The following is a 16,714-nucleotide window of genomic DNA, read 5'->3' as shown; positions in this document are numbered from 1 at the left end:
CCCATTGTAGTCTCTGCCCCCTCAAGACCCCAGGGCAGTTTAATGCTTGGACTTTTATTATTTTTTAAAGATTTATTTATTATTTTAGAGAGAGGGTGAGGGGAAAAAGGAGCAGGAGAGAGAGAATCTTAAGTAGGCTCCATGCGCAATGTGGAGCCCAATATGGGGCCATATCTCATGACCCTGAGATCATGACCTGAGCGGAAATCAAGAGTCGGACGCTTAACCAGCTGAGCCACACAGGCACCCCCATGCTTGGGCTTCTAAGCAAGGACACATCCTTTCTGTACTGTGAGATTGACTGAGAGATTAAACTACATGGACCCTAAATTCTAAAGGAGATTCACGAAGACTGAGACGAATACACTTGAGACTTGTGAAGCAGACTCTAGGATCTCCCCATGGCTGGTTCAGCCTATTGCATAGAGATCGCTCAGACCCTCCCCGAGTTCCAGCCTCTCCCCTGTGCTTAGTAACATCGTGGGTGCCCACCTACGCCATCTTGTTTCCCTGTGTGCAGAGCTCCTGCTGCTCGCCCTTCCAGTCCTGAGCAAAGCCTTCTTCCGCAGGTGAGTGACAGCGAATGCCAGCATCCTGGGAACAGCACCTCCCACACCTTCCCCGGTTCAGAGCCGGTCTCTGAGGCCCCATTCTCCACCTCAAGTCGTCTCCTCCAGCCTCAGACGCTGGAGCTCAGCCAGCCTTGTGGAACAGCCTCTGTTATGTGCCGGCTCTGAATCCACTCCCACCCAGTCATCTTGTGTCAGAGTTAAAGCTGGGAAGAGCCGTGGTGCTCTCTGAAAAATGTGTCCCAGAATGGATGAGCCAGAGCAGCTGGTCTTGCCTCAGAGTCTGGCTGACCTCAGGGACGTGGGCTTCCTCCTCTTCCGCCTCATTTCCCTGCTCCTATCTCTCCTTTCCGCTCATTCATTCAAACACTAACTGAGCTCTAGGATACGCTGGGCTCTGCGCTTGTTGCTGAGGGTCTGTGGCAGAGAAGCCATTCTCCTCCTGTAGTCTGGAGGTAGTGGACAATGACTAACAGGTACAACAGTTATAACACGGAAGTGAGTGCAAGCAGAGGGTGCACATAGGCACAGAGGAAGGCAGGGCCTGGTCGGCCATGTACAGGAAAGCTTCCCAGGAGATGGGACAGAGGATGAATTACTCGAAAAGGGAGAGGCAACAGCACATGCAATTTCTTGGAGAGAGGCAGCAGGAGGGAGCATGAGTTCTAGATTGTAAGAAGAACATTGGCTTGGTCAATGGGAGGGCGAGGCTGAAGGCTGGAGAGAAAAAAAGGGCCTGGCGATAACATGCCTTAGATGGAAACTGTATGAAGGAGTTTGGGTTTTACCCTGTAAGCATTGAGGAGCCATTCATATGTCTAAAATGAGGAGAGAGATGAACTGCTCTGGGTTTCAAGGATTTTCTTGGGGGAGGTATGGAAGATGGGACCAGAGTGAAGCAGGAGGTCCATGGCGAGATCTGCATCTGGAGGAGTCCTCCTGCGGACTGAAGAGCAGGATGGTGGCTGGCCGTCCCTTCTCAGACGCTGGGCACTGGCGAGGCTCTGCTGCAGCTTGGAGGAAATCCTCTGGGGCCCTCCTGGTGCTGTTGCTCACGCGCCTGGTGACCTGGGGCACGGATTAAACCCTCTGTGCCTTACTTTCCTGGGTATCCCATCAGGATGATCACTGTATCTGGTTTAGAGAGTTGTCAAGGTGGAATGAGATATAGAATTCTCCTAAAAGTTACATCATTTTTTTCCATAGGAAAATCAGGTTCAACTTTCATTGTCTTAAACTTTTAAGTACTCCTTTCAGAAATGTAACTTGCCAGCCCTTTAAAGACCAGACTGTCAGCTCCTAGGAGGGAGGACTTGTCCCGACTGCAGCAAAAGATTAACATGTGGATTGAGGAGAGGTTCCTGACACTGTTCATGAAATGACGGCGCTGACCAACGCCCCAAGCTCTAGGGGGTGAGGGTGTCGATGTCTTTTGGGGTTACAGAGGAAGGTTGGAGCAGCCATCTTTCTGCGCCACAGGGGAGTTTGCTTTAAGGCTCATTCCAAGCAGGAAATGACTCCTCCCATCTGATGAGGGGATTCGCACAGCTCCACCCATGGCCACAGGGGCACCACCACTGACAGAGCAGTAAGAAGAAAGACACAGGAGGGTCACACAAGATGGGCAGATGCTTGTGGCACAAAGGCATAGCCCGTGTGCACACGGCCTGGGGCAGGCTGACAAACCTTCAGGAGACATCACTTGCTGTCCTTGTGGAGCCAGTGCTCAAAGACCAAGAAGCAGGAAGAAGGAACTTAGAGCATGAGATGGTTCCTTGCAGGGCTTCTAGAAAAGGAGCTGGCTAAGGCTGCGTGGGAGCCGTTCCCGTGTCCTGCTCGCCTGGGGCTCTCACCAGTGCCTCGGGGAGGGGGAAATGAGAATGTGTCAGAAATCACAGAGCCTTTGAAGCTCACTGGGGATAAATATGTTTAGTGTGTGCTTATAGTTTTGATTTGTTTACCTTCCCTGAAGAGACATTTCTGTAGTTTCCTCAGAGAGAAGATAGATGTCAAGTGCTTGTCGTTTAGTAACCACGGGGTGGATGTAAGCCACTGCGGCTGGTAGGATTCACAGCCGACATTAGGAACATGAGCTGTCATTCTTAATGAATTCTTTCCTTGTTTTCCTCACTTCCAGCAAAGACTCATTTTGACAGTGTTTCTAGGAAGGTACCCAGAGCAGAAGCACCCCTGTATCTGTGCTCCAGATCCTGGTCCTCAGAGCAGACAAACCAGGCTTTTGTGGCCCATCCCTTTCTTACAGAAAGTTGCCCTGGTGGGCCTTATTCTGCAATAAGTTCCCCCGGTAACGTGGCCAAGATCAGTGGTCAGAAGACTCCGCTGCTGGTCATGGTCCATGAGCCCCGTTTGTGATGGTTCTGGTGGCCTTGCCTCTGTTCTGGGCATGCATGTGGACACTGCTGGGAGGTGAGGAGCAGACAGACAGACGTTCCTGCACTGCCAGCGCCTCCTGCCATGGACTGTTCCTTAATTTCCCTTAAAAATGTGTGTGTTCTGAGAGATGTTTAAGCCTCGAGGGGATCTTGAGAGAAGCTTGAGGGTTACGCATCTTGAGGATCTATTGCTGGGGTGAGGGGCAGGAGGGTAGAAGAGATGAGAGAAGGAATCTCTGGGGGCCAGCCTAGCACCTGGGAGAGATCACAGACCTGACTGGGAGCACACACGCGAGGGAGCAGGGATGGGGCTACCTCTGCCGTCAGGAGGAAGATCTCGTCTGGGATGTGCCGAACGCCACCAGCAATGACTCCCAGAGCCACTCCTGGGAACACATAGGCATTGTTTCCTTGCCCAGGAATGAAGGTCCTGCCATCTTCCAGAGTCACGCTCTTAAAAGGACTTCCGCTGGCAAAGATCCCTCGGCCCTGGAGGCAGGAAGAAAAGCAGAGATGGAGCCTGGAGATGGGTTTCAGGCAGTAATGGTGGCCTACCCTTCTTCGTTCTCTCCCACGTGCTCAGCACAAGCACACAGCAGGTGCTGGAAGCACACTTGTTCCTTTGACCAGAAAGCTTAGCTCTCACTGAGTTACCTGGCAGCCAAGAAATCACTGAAAGGTAGAGGTTTTTAACCTGTCACCTCCCGAGAGGGCTAACCCAGGACACAACAGGAGTGCAGGTGACCTAAAGTCTATGAATGCCTCAGGTTCTGGTCAAAGCTCTGTGTCTCTAAAGGACCCTTGAGCAGTATGACATGATGGTGAGAGCCTGGGCTTTGGAGCCAGACCTGGGTTTGAGGGTCAGCTCCACTCTTTAGCAGCAATGTGACCTCAGGCAATTTATTTCATCATTCTGAACCTCAGTTTACTCATCAGGAAAGTGAGGATTTTTCTTCACCCTCATAGGGTTACTCATAATTATTGTTACTATGTCCTCTCAGCCTGGGGAAGGAAGGACTCCCCGCTGACCTCAGTGACCCGGTAGCACTTCTCAGCTGTGCACTCGGCCTTGCTGGTGGGGTTGCTCAGGGCAAAGATGATAGGGCGCTCGTGGAAGGAGGCCATGTCCCTCAGAATCTGCTCCGTGAAGGCTCCTGCGATGGCAGCAACACCTACAGGGAAAAGGGGGGTAGTAGGGCGGCCTACTCTTTATAAACACCCCATTCCTCTTGGTGCAATATGGAAGACTCAGGAATCTTGGAGATAGCATTCACCATAGGGATGGATGCAGGAAGCCAAAGAGAAAAGGGTCTTCTTGTGTGAGCTAGGCAAGACCTCCTGTTCATGCCTGAGGGAACACTGGTCCTTTCAGGTCCCTGCCTGGTCCTGGGCAAAGTCCTCTCCCAACACAGGGAGAGATGCCAGGGTCCCCTGTTTGGGACAGCAGTGCTCACTTCCTCTCAGACCAGCCCTGTGCTTTTCCACTGAACTGTATAATTCTGCATCACTAAGCCCCAAATTGGTGCCTTAGTTCTATGATTTTTATAGAGTCGTCCCTCAGCGAAAGATGGTGGCACTGCAGTGGCCATGGGGTCTGGGGGAGAGGGTGGTTTCCATCGATTCCTTGTGCCTGCTGAGACAGGCTGAGCCTTAGCTTCTACCTGCAAGTGAAGAGGGTTAGCTAGGCTGGCCGGTGGGCCTCCTGCCTCCTCCTACCTATGATGGCCGTGGGTTTCACCAGCCTCACCACCTCCTCCAGGCTGCTCACTTCAGGATGGTCCTGGGCAAACATCTCCTTCTCGTGGTTCAGGTGGCTCCTCCCCTGCAGGGAAAGGAGAACATGATGCCTGGCAGTGAGAACACATGGGTGCCTCTGGAGATCCCGAGAACATTCCCTGAGAGCCCTGTGCTTTGGTCTGAGCTCTCAGAAGCCTTGTCGCTCACCCTCTTGATCAGATCTGGGAAAACTTGCAGGGGAACTAAGGATTGTAATGTGTGCTTGTGTCACAGTGTGGGGTTGTGTGGGGGATTTCTTTAGCTCAAACCACACATGGAGAATCCATAAAGCCTTGCTTTGCACTTTTAGGGTCATGGTTCCCGGGCCAGGGCCGAAAGGCTCTCATGAAATGCCTGAGTGTGACCAAGACCTTTGGCCCCAAGGCAGCCAGCACCCAGGGCCAGTTGAGGGATGGGGGCCTGAGCCATCAGGATCAGAAAGCTAATTTGAATGTACTTTACAAGAGCCATGGACTGCCCTGTGGGTAATAATAAGCTAAGCCCTAGGACAGGCTTGCCACAGCTGGCTTTTGCAACAAGCTCAGGATCCTTTCATTTCTTCAAATAGGAGTCAGGGGTTGACAGGCTGGCAAATGGCACAGGTGTTCTGATGACTCCTTTGGGTCAGCTGTTCTCATGAGAATCAGAGTGAAGACATCAGCTTTGAGAGCGACTTAAGTAGGGGTCAGCTTAATGGGATAAACAAAATAATGTTGAAAGGTGGCAAGAGGGAAGTGTGGCAGCCTCTGGCATCTTCTTCCTGCACCACCTTGTGCTCTGGAATGACCTGGGGTGTGAGGAGGAATTCCTTCTAGTGGTGATCTAGCTCCAGAGGAGACAACAGAAGGTCAGTTTCTGCTGAGGGCCTCTTCTATTCTTGGTTGAGAGCCCCCTGGACTTCCCCCATTCCTATCTCTTTCATCTTTTTAAAAAGTCTCTCACTGACATTCTCTGTTAGTGGAATTTGGGGCACTAAAACGTGGAGCTGTCAGTGAAGTTCTAAGTTTGGAGGCCATCTAAACATGCCCCTCTCTGTAGTCCAGTCCGAAGTTAGATGGTTTCTTATTCATTCTTGCACTCATACCTCAAACATCATGACAGACTCATCACATGCCAGACATTGATATGAAGACTACAAAGCCTAGTGGGGAGAGAGACAATTAAAAGGGCAACTGCCTTACAGTGTGGCAAGTACAGCGTATGGTGGGGGACGGCTACAGGAGCGTAAATGTAGAAAGTGGACTGAGACCTAGATGCTCAGAGAAAGCCTCTTGGAGGAGGTAACAGAAGACAAGGAGGAAACAGATGGGGCTGTGGGTTGAGAGTGGGTGTTTGGCAAAAGGGAAAGGCATTTCAGGCAGAGAAACAAAATATGCAAGGATGTAGACAGGCGAGAGTGTGTTACTTTTGGAAAACTATGATTTACTGAGGTTGAAGGGTAGTCCAAGGCAGGAAGGGGCATGCATACACGCAGTTGCCCACATATTAAAGCTTTTGGACAGAGCAGTTAAGGCTACTTTGGGATGTATCTTCTGCTTTGGAGGGTAGAACCTTACCCCCCTGTTGTAGTGTGTTTTGTCTGAGAACTTTCTCCCTTAGAGACCTCTTCCAGTCCAGTTCCAGTGGCTGTAGGTGTCAGGAAAACTCTAGGTTTCCAGACTGACCGTACCTTGACAATGAGCCCCTTGGAGTCCACCATCCAGATCTTCTTTGTGGCCTCTGCCTTGGGTACGCCTTCTTTCTCTAGGGCCATGACAAGGAGGTGGGCAATACCCATGGCTGCCTGGGAGGGATCGTACAGTGGATGTTCAGACACAAGGCAAACAGCTGCTCAGCATTTGTCAGAAGCTTTACCAAGGTCCTCTCTTCTCTGCACCTTCCCCCCTTCTTCTAGGAGGCTCAGGAGTCCTTGGGACACCCAAATGTTGGTGCCCAGGCAGCTGCACTTAACACGGTATACCTTGGCTGCTTCCTCTTCTCTGAACCCCTGAGCACCTCCCTTCCTTCATGCTTCTCCACCGATCCTTGTTCTCCTGATGGCACCTACCTCACCCGCACCTTGAAAAACAAACACGTGATTGGAGAGCTTGTTCTTGGTGATTCGCAGAGCAGCTAGGATCCCTGCCACAGCGACAGAGGCCGTGCCTGCAACAGAGTGCCCTGAGATCAGTCTCTGGCCACTGGCTCCCACCCTGAGAGAAGACCGTTGGCAGAGTCCCCCACGCCTGGAATGTGTGGCAGAACAAGCACCTCTGCTTAGCCCTTCCGGAGGTCAGGGCTGCAGGCATGCAGGTTTGGGAGCAAGTATACGCCCTGTTTGTAGGTGCTTGTTCTTGGACAGACAGCTCCTGGATTGTGACTGGACCCTGGGAGGGAGGATCAGATAGTCAGCGGCTGCTCCCTCCAGCATTCATAAACGAAACGATAAGGACAAATATAATAGAAGCTGAAAAGAAATGTGGGCCTCACAGAATAATTTAAGGGATAAATAGATAAAAAGCAAATTAAAAATGAGGCCACCAACTAGCCATGAGACATGAAGTGACCCTGTGATCTGAGCTGTCTTACCCACCCAGCCATGAGGTGGGTGTGCCCAGCAGCAGCCATCATCAGTGGCTTGAGCCTGTCTGGAAGGTACAAGTAAGTCTCATGAGCAGGTGGCTCAGACTCATTTGACACATTGACAGTCTGCTGAAGCATAATTTCTTCTCCTTCGATGCACACCTAGGGCCTCACTAGGGATTCCTTATGACCAAGGAGAAAGTAGCTTGGGCTTGGTTTACTGATTACTCTTCATGATACACTGGCATCAATGGGAAGTTTATGGTTGTTGCTGCACAGCCCCAGCAAAAGGTAGCCCTGAAGAGTGAGAGCGAGAAGAGTGATGGGTAGGACTTGAAGTGGTAAATTTGGTGGTCCATTTTGGTCTAAGAGATGGTTAGGTCTACAGTCTACACTGATACATGGGCCGTTGCTAATGGTTTGGTTGATGGTCAGGGACTTAGAAAGAACAGAATAGTAAGCTTGGTGATGAGGAAATCTGGGGAAGGGTGGGATCAGTATAGATTGCGAACATATTTGTGCCACATAGGAAAGTTCTCTAAAGGGCATGATGAAAGAGATTCCCTCAATCACGCGAGCAAAGTGGCATGTCCTGTGTATCTTAGCATCCTTCTCCAGTCACCTAGGGATTACACAGTGAGTTTCTGTACAAAGTAGTCATGGTGGCAAGGATGGAAACTATGCATGGACGCCCTGTCACCAAGGCTGACCCACTATTGCTACTGCTCAGTGACTAACCTGTCAATGGCAGAGGTGAACAGGGAGCTACTGGTATGTCATCATTCTCTGGGGACCACTTACCGGGCAGCATGAGTGCCTTGGACTCTTCCCATTATAGACAGGAAAGAGATTCCTCCTCCCTGGAATAAACAAATACTCTGGATATACGTTTTCTTTCCCTGTATATAAGACTCTGCCAGTGCCACAGTCTGGGGATGTCTGGGATCTGGGGATGCCCTGTCATCGTTCTGATAGATACCAGACAATAAGGCTCTAATCAAGGAATTCATTTCACAGTAACAGAAGTGAAGCAACAGGCTTATGCCCATGGAATTCAGTGGTCTTGACATGTACTTGGCCACCCAGGAGCAGCTGGCCGAATAGATCTGTAGAATGGGCTACTGAAGACTTCCTTAAGACTCCGGTGAGGTGGGGTGCCTGGGTGGCTCAGTGGTTTGGGCTACTGCCTTCGGCTCGGGTCATGATCTCAGGGTCCTGGGATCGAGCCCCGCATCGGGCTCTCTGCTCTGCAGGAAGCCTGCTTCCCTCTCTCTCTCTCTCTCTCTGCCTGCCTCTCTGCCTACTTGTGATCTCTGTCTGTCAAATAAATAAATAAAATCTTAAAAAAAAAAAAAAAAGACTCCGGTGAGGTGACACTCCACGAAGCTGGTGAAGTTCTGTCTTATAGGAGGCAATACAGGATTTGACTAGCAAACAGTATATTGTACCCTTTCTCCTACAGCCAGAATACTTGGGTCTGGAAATCAAGGGGTAGAAGTGGAAGTGGTTCCTTTCATCATTTCACCTAATAACTCATTTGCAGAAATTTTGCTTCCGGTCTCTTTAATGGATGCACTCTGGATTGGAGGTGTTGGTTCCCCAGAGACAAGCGCTTCTATGAAAGTTCACAACATGGTTCTACCAAACAGAGTTGAGATTGCCACCTTGTCATTTGGTTCTCTTTTTGCCACAAAACCGTGGACAAAGAAAGATGGGGCTACTTGACGGGCTGTTATCAGGCTACCTGATGACTGAGGGGCAACTGAGGGCAGGAGGGTCTAGATCCAAGCCCAGGGGATCCTCTGGGGCATGTCCTAGTACTTGCAAGCTCACTAGTGGATAGTAGTGATTGCTATGGCAACCAGAGAGAGGCAGGACCACTGAGGATTCACATTCTTCAGAAAGAAAGGTTTGGTCACCCCACTAAAGAACCCTGGTCAACCATGGCCCTGAGGATAGGAAAACATGAGATGGGAGGCTGAGCAAGAAATGCAGAAGTATTGACTATGGCCTCATGACTGATGACAAAAACAAGGACTATAGCAGCTTGGCATAGTTTCTGCCTTGATGATGATGTGATTTATGTAATGGTATAAGCTAATTTAGTCTCCCTTCTCCTTCCTCTTATATGTTTATATAAGTATTGTTGGAGGTTAATTCTATAGTTTAGTCTTTAGGTGACAGGATTTTCAAATGTGATTGTGACTGCGTTTAAAGGACAGTTAATCCTGCCTAGAGATGGGTAGTGTGACTCTTTTCCAGAGACGAATAAAATGACTGTAGAGACTTTGTCCCTCCCACTTTGGGGAGAAGGTGAGAATGTTTTCATTTGTTGGAAAGATGTATTTTATTAGGCATTTTGTTAGAGTTGTTTTTGTTGTTGTCTGGAAGTACCAGGGTATAGAACCGTGTGTATGGAGGCTGAATGGTTGAAAGGATGGACTATGGCAATTATCGGGTAATTGTTTCTTAGTTTCAAACCCACCCTTCACTTAGCTTTGTCTGCAAACCACTTCTGAGCTTTGCCAACTGGCTCTATGCTGGGCTCTGCCAATAATGGGCACCACAGTGTGATGGAAAGCTAGGTGAGGGGGACAGATGCTTTATCCAGCACCATCCTTGCCGTGTGAGATTGACAGATAAGATGTAGGATGCTTAACTTTGAATTTTTGATAAACAATAAATAACTTTTTTAGGATACCTCCCATGCAATATTAGTACAAATGTTCTAAAAAGTTATTCATCATTTCTGTGAAATTCAAATTTAAATAGACATGTTGCATTTTCATATTTCTAAATTTGGAAACCCCACAGCCTTGGTTTTCCACTTCTACAGCAACAGAATATTCCAGAAGCAGCACCTGAATTCAGTTTGCAGTTTGTCCATCACTTGCAGAACTAGCCTTGTAGCACACACCTCGGAGACACCAACACTAACCAGTTGCCACCCGGTCTTCTCTTTGTGCCCTAGCCTCAGGACTGAGAACAAGTGCTTAGGGCTTTTCATTTTTAAAATACGTAGTAAGCAATATTTTGTACTAAGTCTTCTCTGTTAAAGCAACTGGTGGAGACACTACTGATAGAGTTCACAATAAAGTAATCACATGGGCACCGTTAGCCTCCATGACAGTCAAAGAAAAGGAAGTTATAGTGGGACTGCTTATGGGCTGTTAAAGTTGCACAAATCAAAGAATTTGATGTCCTCCAAGCCTGGTGAGGGAGTGGTGAATAGTAAGAAGTTGCAGCATGAGTTGGATTTTAAAATGCTACGACCTTTTTTGGGAAGCTATTTCCCAATATAGACCAAAGGCATAAAATGCTTGTGCCCTTTAACCTCATAGTTCTACTTCTGGGAAGCTATGTATGGAAAAATCCACAATGCATGTCCTTGGATATTTATGACTGTGTTATTTATAATACAGAATGACTGGAGATAACTTAAACATTTAACAAAGGAGTAACAGTTCAGTAAATTAGCTAGTGCGGACACTCAGAATATACTGCACCATTAAGAATGATCATATGTAGATGATATGGCAAGAGAAAAATGCTATTAAGTTTGTAACTAATGTCAGATACTGTTCCAAGTGCTTTACATGTCTAACTGCAAAGATGTTTAGTTATTTAATCCTAACTATTATCATCCTCGTTTTACACCCTGGGAAAATGAAGTACAGAGTAGTTTGCTGAGTTATCCAAGATCACATTAACAGAGTGAACATTTTAAGGGAATCCCAGGGAATCAGGTTCTAGGTCTTGTGCTTTTAACCATTAGACCATGCTTCATTGAGTTAGTTGGAAGGAAGAGAACCTTAAAAGGTCTACATATCATGATTCTGTTTGCAATGAAACACAAACATGGAATCTGGAAGGGACAACCAAATACTCAAGATGGCAGAGTGCAAACATGAGTGAATTTTCTGTTTTCTCTTTCCAGTTATCAAAGGCATTTGCATTTTGTAGCTCTGGGGAAGGGCCTTCTTCCAGAATATGGGCTGGATTTGTACCTGGCTTATAGGGCATGTGTTGGGCTAAGACAGGGGACACAGCAAACAGCAGGAGCCTAATAAATGCATGTTCATCACTGTGGCATCAGAAGGCAGGACCCCGAGGTAGGGACACAGAAGATAGGGTGCAGGCTCTCCAACCTTCACACAGGAATGGCCTGGAGGACACTGGGTCCCACAGCCTGGACTGAGGATTGCTGGGAGTTTTCCTAACACCCTTCTGAGGGTCCCCAAGGAGCTCACTGTGCATGCACAGAGGGCCTACCAGGTGACGGGCACCATGCTAGGCACTAGGGAAGGTGAATCACACATGGTCCCTGCCTTCAGGGAACTCCCTGTTCTCCAGGGCTTGGGCACCAATAACTGTAACATAATCAGCAGTCAGAGGTCATTGTGTGGAACTCATTGCCTTCATTTATTTATTAAGCATCAATTGTATACCAGACTCTGAGGTACCAAGGACACCCTTGGTAACAAAATAGGTTCATTCCTGCTTTGTAAAGAAAGTATTAGCTGGAAGTATAACTTTGTAAAGGAAGACTAATCAGTATCAACTCATTGCAAGTGTGATGGCAACTATAAAGAAGTTGTTCACGATACGCTTTTTGTTAGTTCCTGTATAGAAAAGTGTATCGATAGCATCAGCCTGCCTTCGCCTCCTGCCTCCCCGTGTACTCGATGTACCAGGCATGTTCGCGATCATTCCCTAACAGGTCATGTCTCTTTACACCTCCGTGCTATGCCTGTGATGTTTACCATCTGTAGGACCTTCTGCAGTTCCTTATTTATTCCTTAAGACTCAGTGCACAGGATCTCCTCGTCAGACACTCTGTTTTCCCTGGCCAGGCATCCCTAACCTCCCCTTCTTTTCCCAGGACTAATTTTTATCTAATCCGAATAAATGGGGCTGTATCTTGGCCAGGCCCAGCCCTGTACTGCCCTCAAAAGGAACACCAAGCTGACAGCCAAGAAAGCATCAAAGAGCAGTGAAGTCATTATTTAAATCGCTTACATAGGTAGTGCGAATCGCATGGTATGACCCTCCTCCAAATTCCTAAATACCCCTGGCTATGATTTTCTTAGTCTTATGTCAGCTACTCCCGTTTCTGTCTTGACGTAAACACCTCCACCCATCCTCTTCTCTGGCTCTCAAGAGCCACTTTCATTTTAGTTCTTCTGAGTCAGAGTCTGTATTTCCGAAGGTCTGCTGATGATTTATATGCCCATTTAAACCCGAGGTGCACCGAGCTAGACAGCTTCTCTAGGTGAAGTCCTAGTTCCCTTCCCCAGAGAGAGGGGGGTTTTGCTCCTCCGTGTTTGAGACCATCTTCTGCCTCCTGACAGGAGATGTGCAGGACATCCGCCACCAGATGGCGCCAAAGACATTCCAGCAGAGAGACTCCCATAGACACTCCATGCGTGTTGGGTCCTTTCCTTCTCAGAGCCATGTAAATTGTGTTAGAACCTACAAGCTGAACAACTGGGCTTACCTGCAGAAATTCGGTGTTGGATGGGGACTGGAGAGCATGACCTCCAACAACCGCACAGAGGAGGGAACAAGCCCCCGCCAGTCACCCAGCTGGAAGCAAAGCAGGGCAGGGGTGGCCGGGTGCTACTTCTGCCCCTTCAGGGTCTCTGAAGCTCTGTCAGCCTCTCCTGACTCTGGACTGGAAGGCCGCAGGAGGGGCAGGAGGGGCTTTCCTCAGGGACAACTAGGGGATGGGGGCAGTGGAGGTAGAAGGAAGAGAACTTAGGCAGTAGATGCGATGGGGGTGGAGGACACAAAACAATGGGAAATCTGATAGGGAAGAATGGAACATTCCCATGAAAGGATGCGAGGGCAACTGCCATTTATTGATCACACACCGGGACCTTGACTCTGGGCTGCGTGTGTGCTTAGCTGCGTCTGCTCATTTAATCTTTACAACAACTCTGCCAGGCAGGTGTTAGGAGCCCCCGCTTTTTTTTTCTCCTTTCAAAAGTGGAAAGTGAGGTTCAAAGAAGACTGAAACAAGCAGGAGAGAACTTCTGAATCCCCCACCACTAAGCCTAGAAACCCTCTGCCTCCATGTCTATACATTTTGCTTTTCTTCCTGTTACCACCTGCTCCTAGCTCAACCATCTCCAGGTGTGGGCTACATCCTGTCCATTCTGCCTATGCAAGGAATTCGTCTTGTAATTTTTTTTTTTTGCATCCTCAGTTTCTCCTCCCCTGGATCACTGCCATCAGCGTACAAATAAATCATGAAGCGTCCACCTTTAAAAGGCTTTCTGTTGACTCTGCATAGTCCCACCCTATTTCTTACTTGTTAAGAACGGAATATATTTGTTGCCTCTATTTCTTTTTTTCTCAGTCTCCCTGAAATCCATTCCAATCAAGCAACTGTCCCCACCTCTTGACAAGGTCACTTGTCCCACCACGTGGCCAAATTCAGCGCTCAGTCCTCAGCTGCTGCTTCCCTTGACCTCTCAGCTGCACTGGATACCGCCGCTAATTTTCCTTTTAAGAAACTCTCTCTGCACTTGGCTCCTGGAGCCCCACTCTCCTGCTCGCCTTCCTGGGCTCCTCCTCTGGGGCCATCCTATGAGGTGGCAAGTTACCCTAGTTCCAGACCAGAGCCTAAGAGGAAAAACAACAGTTCTCGAGCCCCATCTTTTAATGTTTGGCAAATTGAGGCATCTCCATCGTGAACTTTCATTTTGGGCAGTTCTTGGGTAATACGTCAGGGATTTAAAAGTGGAGAGGAGCGGTGCCTGGGTGGCTCAGTGAGTTAAATCTCTGCCTTCAGCTCAGGTCATGATCTTAGGGCCCTGGGATCGAGCCCTGCGTTGGGTTCTCTGCTCAGTGGGGAGCCTGCTTCCCCCTCCCCGCCTGCCTCTCTGCCTACTTGTGATCTCTGTCTGTCAAATAAATAAATATATAAAATCTTAAAAAAAAAAAAAAAGTGGAGAGGAAGGAAGCTCTTTAGCTTTCTGGAGGTAACCACCTGGAGAGGCCCAGGGGCCCAGGGATGTTGCTGAATCTGGCTTGTGCCCATGAATGCCACAGGCCACCCAAAGTGTGACTGGTTGTTTCCTATTCACCATGGAAGAAAAACAAGTTTTCCTTTTCAGAGGGAGCTTTCCATAATTACATTTCCTGCAAATGGAGTGTTAGAGGTGGTATGCTGAAGAAATAGCACAGAAGGCCAAGCCGAAAATGTAGTTTCTAGCAGTCCCATTTGGCCAAGTTATAGGAACTTCTATGCTGGACAACAGATTGTGGAGAAAAAGGGAAGAATGAGCCGTTTCTCACGTGAGGCAAGGCTGCTGTCTCAGACGGGGAGTTAGGCATGGTCAGGGTCTACTTGTGGTGGCTTCGGAGGCTGGGGACCATGCGGGGGGATGGGCGTTGTCCCCTGCAAGGCCAGGCCTGCTTCTGCCTTCCCACAGCAGCTGGCTATTGGCATGCATTTGTTCATTCATTCATTCATTCATTCGCTCGTTCATCATTCATTTGTGTCCTGGGGGCCTGTTCTGGGCCTTCACTGTGCTAGGCCTTGAGGCTAGAAGGATAAATAAAACTGTCCGTTTGTAGGTAGTTAACAGCACATATGTTCAGAAAATTCAAGTTCCTTTAATTGGATACCAAGCAAAGACCTTCTAGATCACTGCAGCCCTATTTCTGTGTTATGAAGAGATTTTCTGGACTCTACAGAAGGCACTTCCTGGCCTGTGCAGATGATGGGGTAGACCTCTTCTGACACAATTTGGGAAGAGCCAGAGGGAATAATTACCATCTTCTTGGCTGCTTTGGGGTTTTACCTGATGCAGCAGGGTAATGGGAGGTCCCCAAGGAGCCAGGATCAGAGGCAAGAGACCTACAGGAACCTCAGGGCTAGAGACAGCCCAGTAAGGGAGGAACAGCCACAGAACACAGGGCTTCATGGGGGTGAAAAAAAGGCTCTGGAGAGAAGGTTGAGAAGGCCAGGGGAGGCCTCACTGCGAGGAGAGAGATGGGAAAGGGCAGAAACTGCTGCTCTCTGTGCGCGGTGATGGTGTGAGGGAGGGGACAGCGGACCCCTACGAGCCGGAAATAGCTCCTGGTCTCTTGTAAACAGGAGAAACTGGCGGGAAAAAGTCTCCAGTGCTTGGCCATTCCTCCTCATCTGCCCTTTTGGTATCATGTTGTCTGGGCTCTGGGGAACGTGGAGGCATTTTGCAAAGTGGGTGAGCCCTGGGCTCTAGGGAAAGGGGCGGTCAGCCAGACCCCTGTGGGACAAGCCTGACCCTGGAGGTGGGACCCTGGAGGGGGTGAGGCTTGAGCCTTTAAGGAGACACAGAAGTTAGCCAAGAACAGAAGAGAATTCTAGGCAGAGGGTCCAGCCCGTTCGGAATCAGAGTTGGCGAAAATTCAGAGAACAGGGAGAAGTCAATGGTCTGGAAGAAGAGGGCATGCGTGGCGAGTGGCTAAAGGCTCTGCCTCTCTTCTCAGGTCTGCCCCCTCCTGCCCTCTCGCTCACCCCCTGCAGAGCCGCTCTGTGTTTGGCTCTCAACCCTTCCCCCGTCTCTCACCTCTCTAGGAGCCTACTCTGCACCCCGGGTCTTCGTTCTCGCGCTGAGCACGGTTACATGCCTGTCCCTGTCTACACGTCACTGCTGTTCTTCGAACACCCTGGGCCGGCAAACAGTGGTCACGATGGAAACACCACACGGTGAATCCATGTAGGCTCCAGCCACCCAGAAGAGATAATGACTTTGTAAAAAGCATCCTGGTCATTCTGTCCATCCTGGCTGTTTATACTGTTGTGTCCATTTTGCAGATAAAGAGAAGAAGGCTGTGAGGATTTAAGCCACTTGGTCAAAGCAGAAAGCAGAAAAATGGGGATGCAGACCTTGGCTTGTCTCAAGCCAAGGTCTGAGTGTTAAGCGCTCTGGCGCACAAATTAAAACTTGAAAGCGTGAAAGGGTGACAGGGGTCTGGCCTACCACGTGGCAGCCTGATGGCCCTCTGGCCCCGGGGATGTGGTCGGACTTGGCAGCAGTGCAGGTCCAGGGCAGGCTGGCGGGGTGGGCGGATGCTGGGGAACAGACAAGCCAGCTCGACTTTCCTGGCCCTGCGCACATGGTGTGCACAGCTCATAGCGGGGGCTGGAGGGCCAAGGTCACTAGGCCAGCAGCATCCTGCATCTGGCTCCTGGGAAAGGATACAGCTGGCCTGTCCCCCAGCATGACCATTGCTGTTGCTGGTCCACTTCTGGGTCTCTCTCCCCTCCCCTAAGATGGGATGCTTCTCTGGGCCCAGATGAAACAAGTCCCCTGAGCCCCTGCCTTTTCCAAAATGCCTGCAGACACTGCCGGCCATAGGTCAGTGCGTGAGCAGCTTGGCTCACAGAACCAGCCTGGGGTGGCAGAGGCTTTCTGAGTC

General features: G+C 49.4%; 1 protein-coding gene across 4 annotated transcripts in view; it reads right to left on the bottom strand.

Moving 5' to 3' along the window:
- ME3 (malic enzyme 3) overlaps window positions 1–16,714 on the bottom strand; it is a 218,260-nt gene that overhangs the window by 1,773 nt on the left and 199,773 nt on the right. For 3 of the 4 annotated variants that reach the window (XM_032357745.1, XM_032357747.1, XM_032357746.1), the window contains 5 exons: window positions 6,786–6,883; window positions 6,408–6,521; window positions 4,679–4,784; window positions 3,992–4,134; window positions 3,278–3,451 (listed from right to left, as the gene is read on the bottom strand). In XM_032357745.1, coding sequence (XP_032213636.1) covers window positions 3,278–3,451; window positions 3,992–4,134; window positions 4,679–4,784; window positions 6,408–6,521; window positions 6,786–6,883 — 635 coding nt within the window. Of the gene's footprint in view, window positions 1–178; window positions 1,704–3,277; window positions 3,452–3,991; window positions 4,135–4,678; window positions 4,785–6,407; window positions 6,522–6,785; window positions 6,884–16,714 lie in introns of those variants that run through there. The other variant, XM_032357748.1, reaches the window with a different exon arrangement.

This window comes from Mustela erminea, chromosome 9 (assembly GCF_009829155.1).
Source record: "Mustela erminea isolate mMusErm1 chromosome 9, mMusErm1.Pri, whole genome shotgun sequence".
Classification (NCBI taxonomy): domain Eukaryota; kingdom Metazoa; phylum Chordata; class Mammalia; order Carnivora; family Mustelidae; genus Mustela; species Mustela erminea.
Note: the sequence above shows the minus strand (reverse complement) of the source record. Positions and strands in the feature narration are given on the sequence as shown.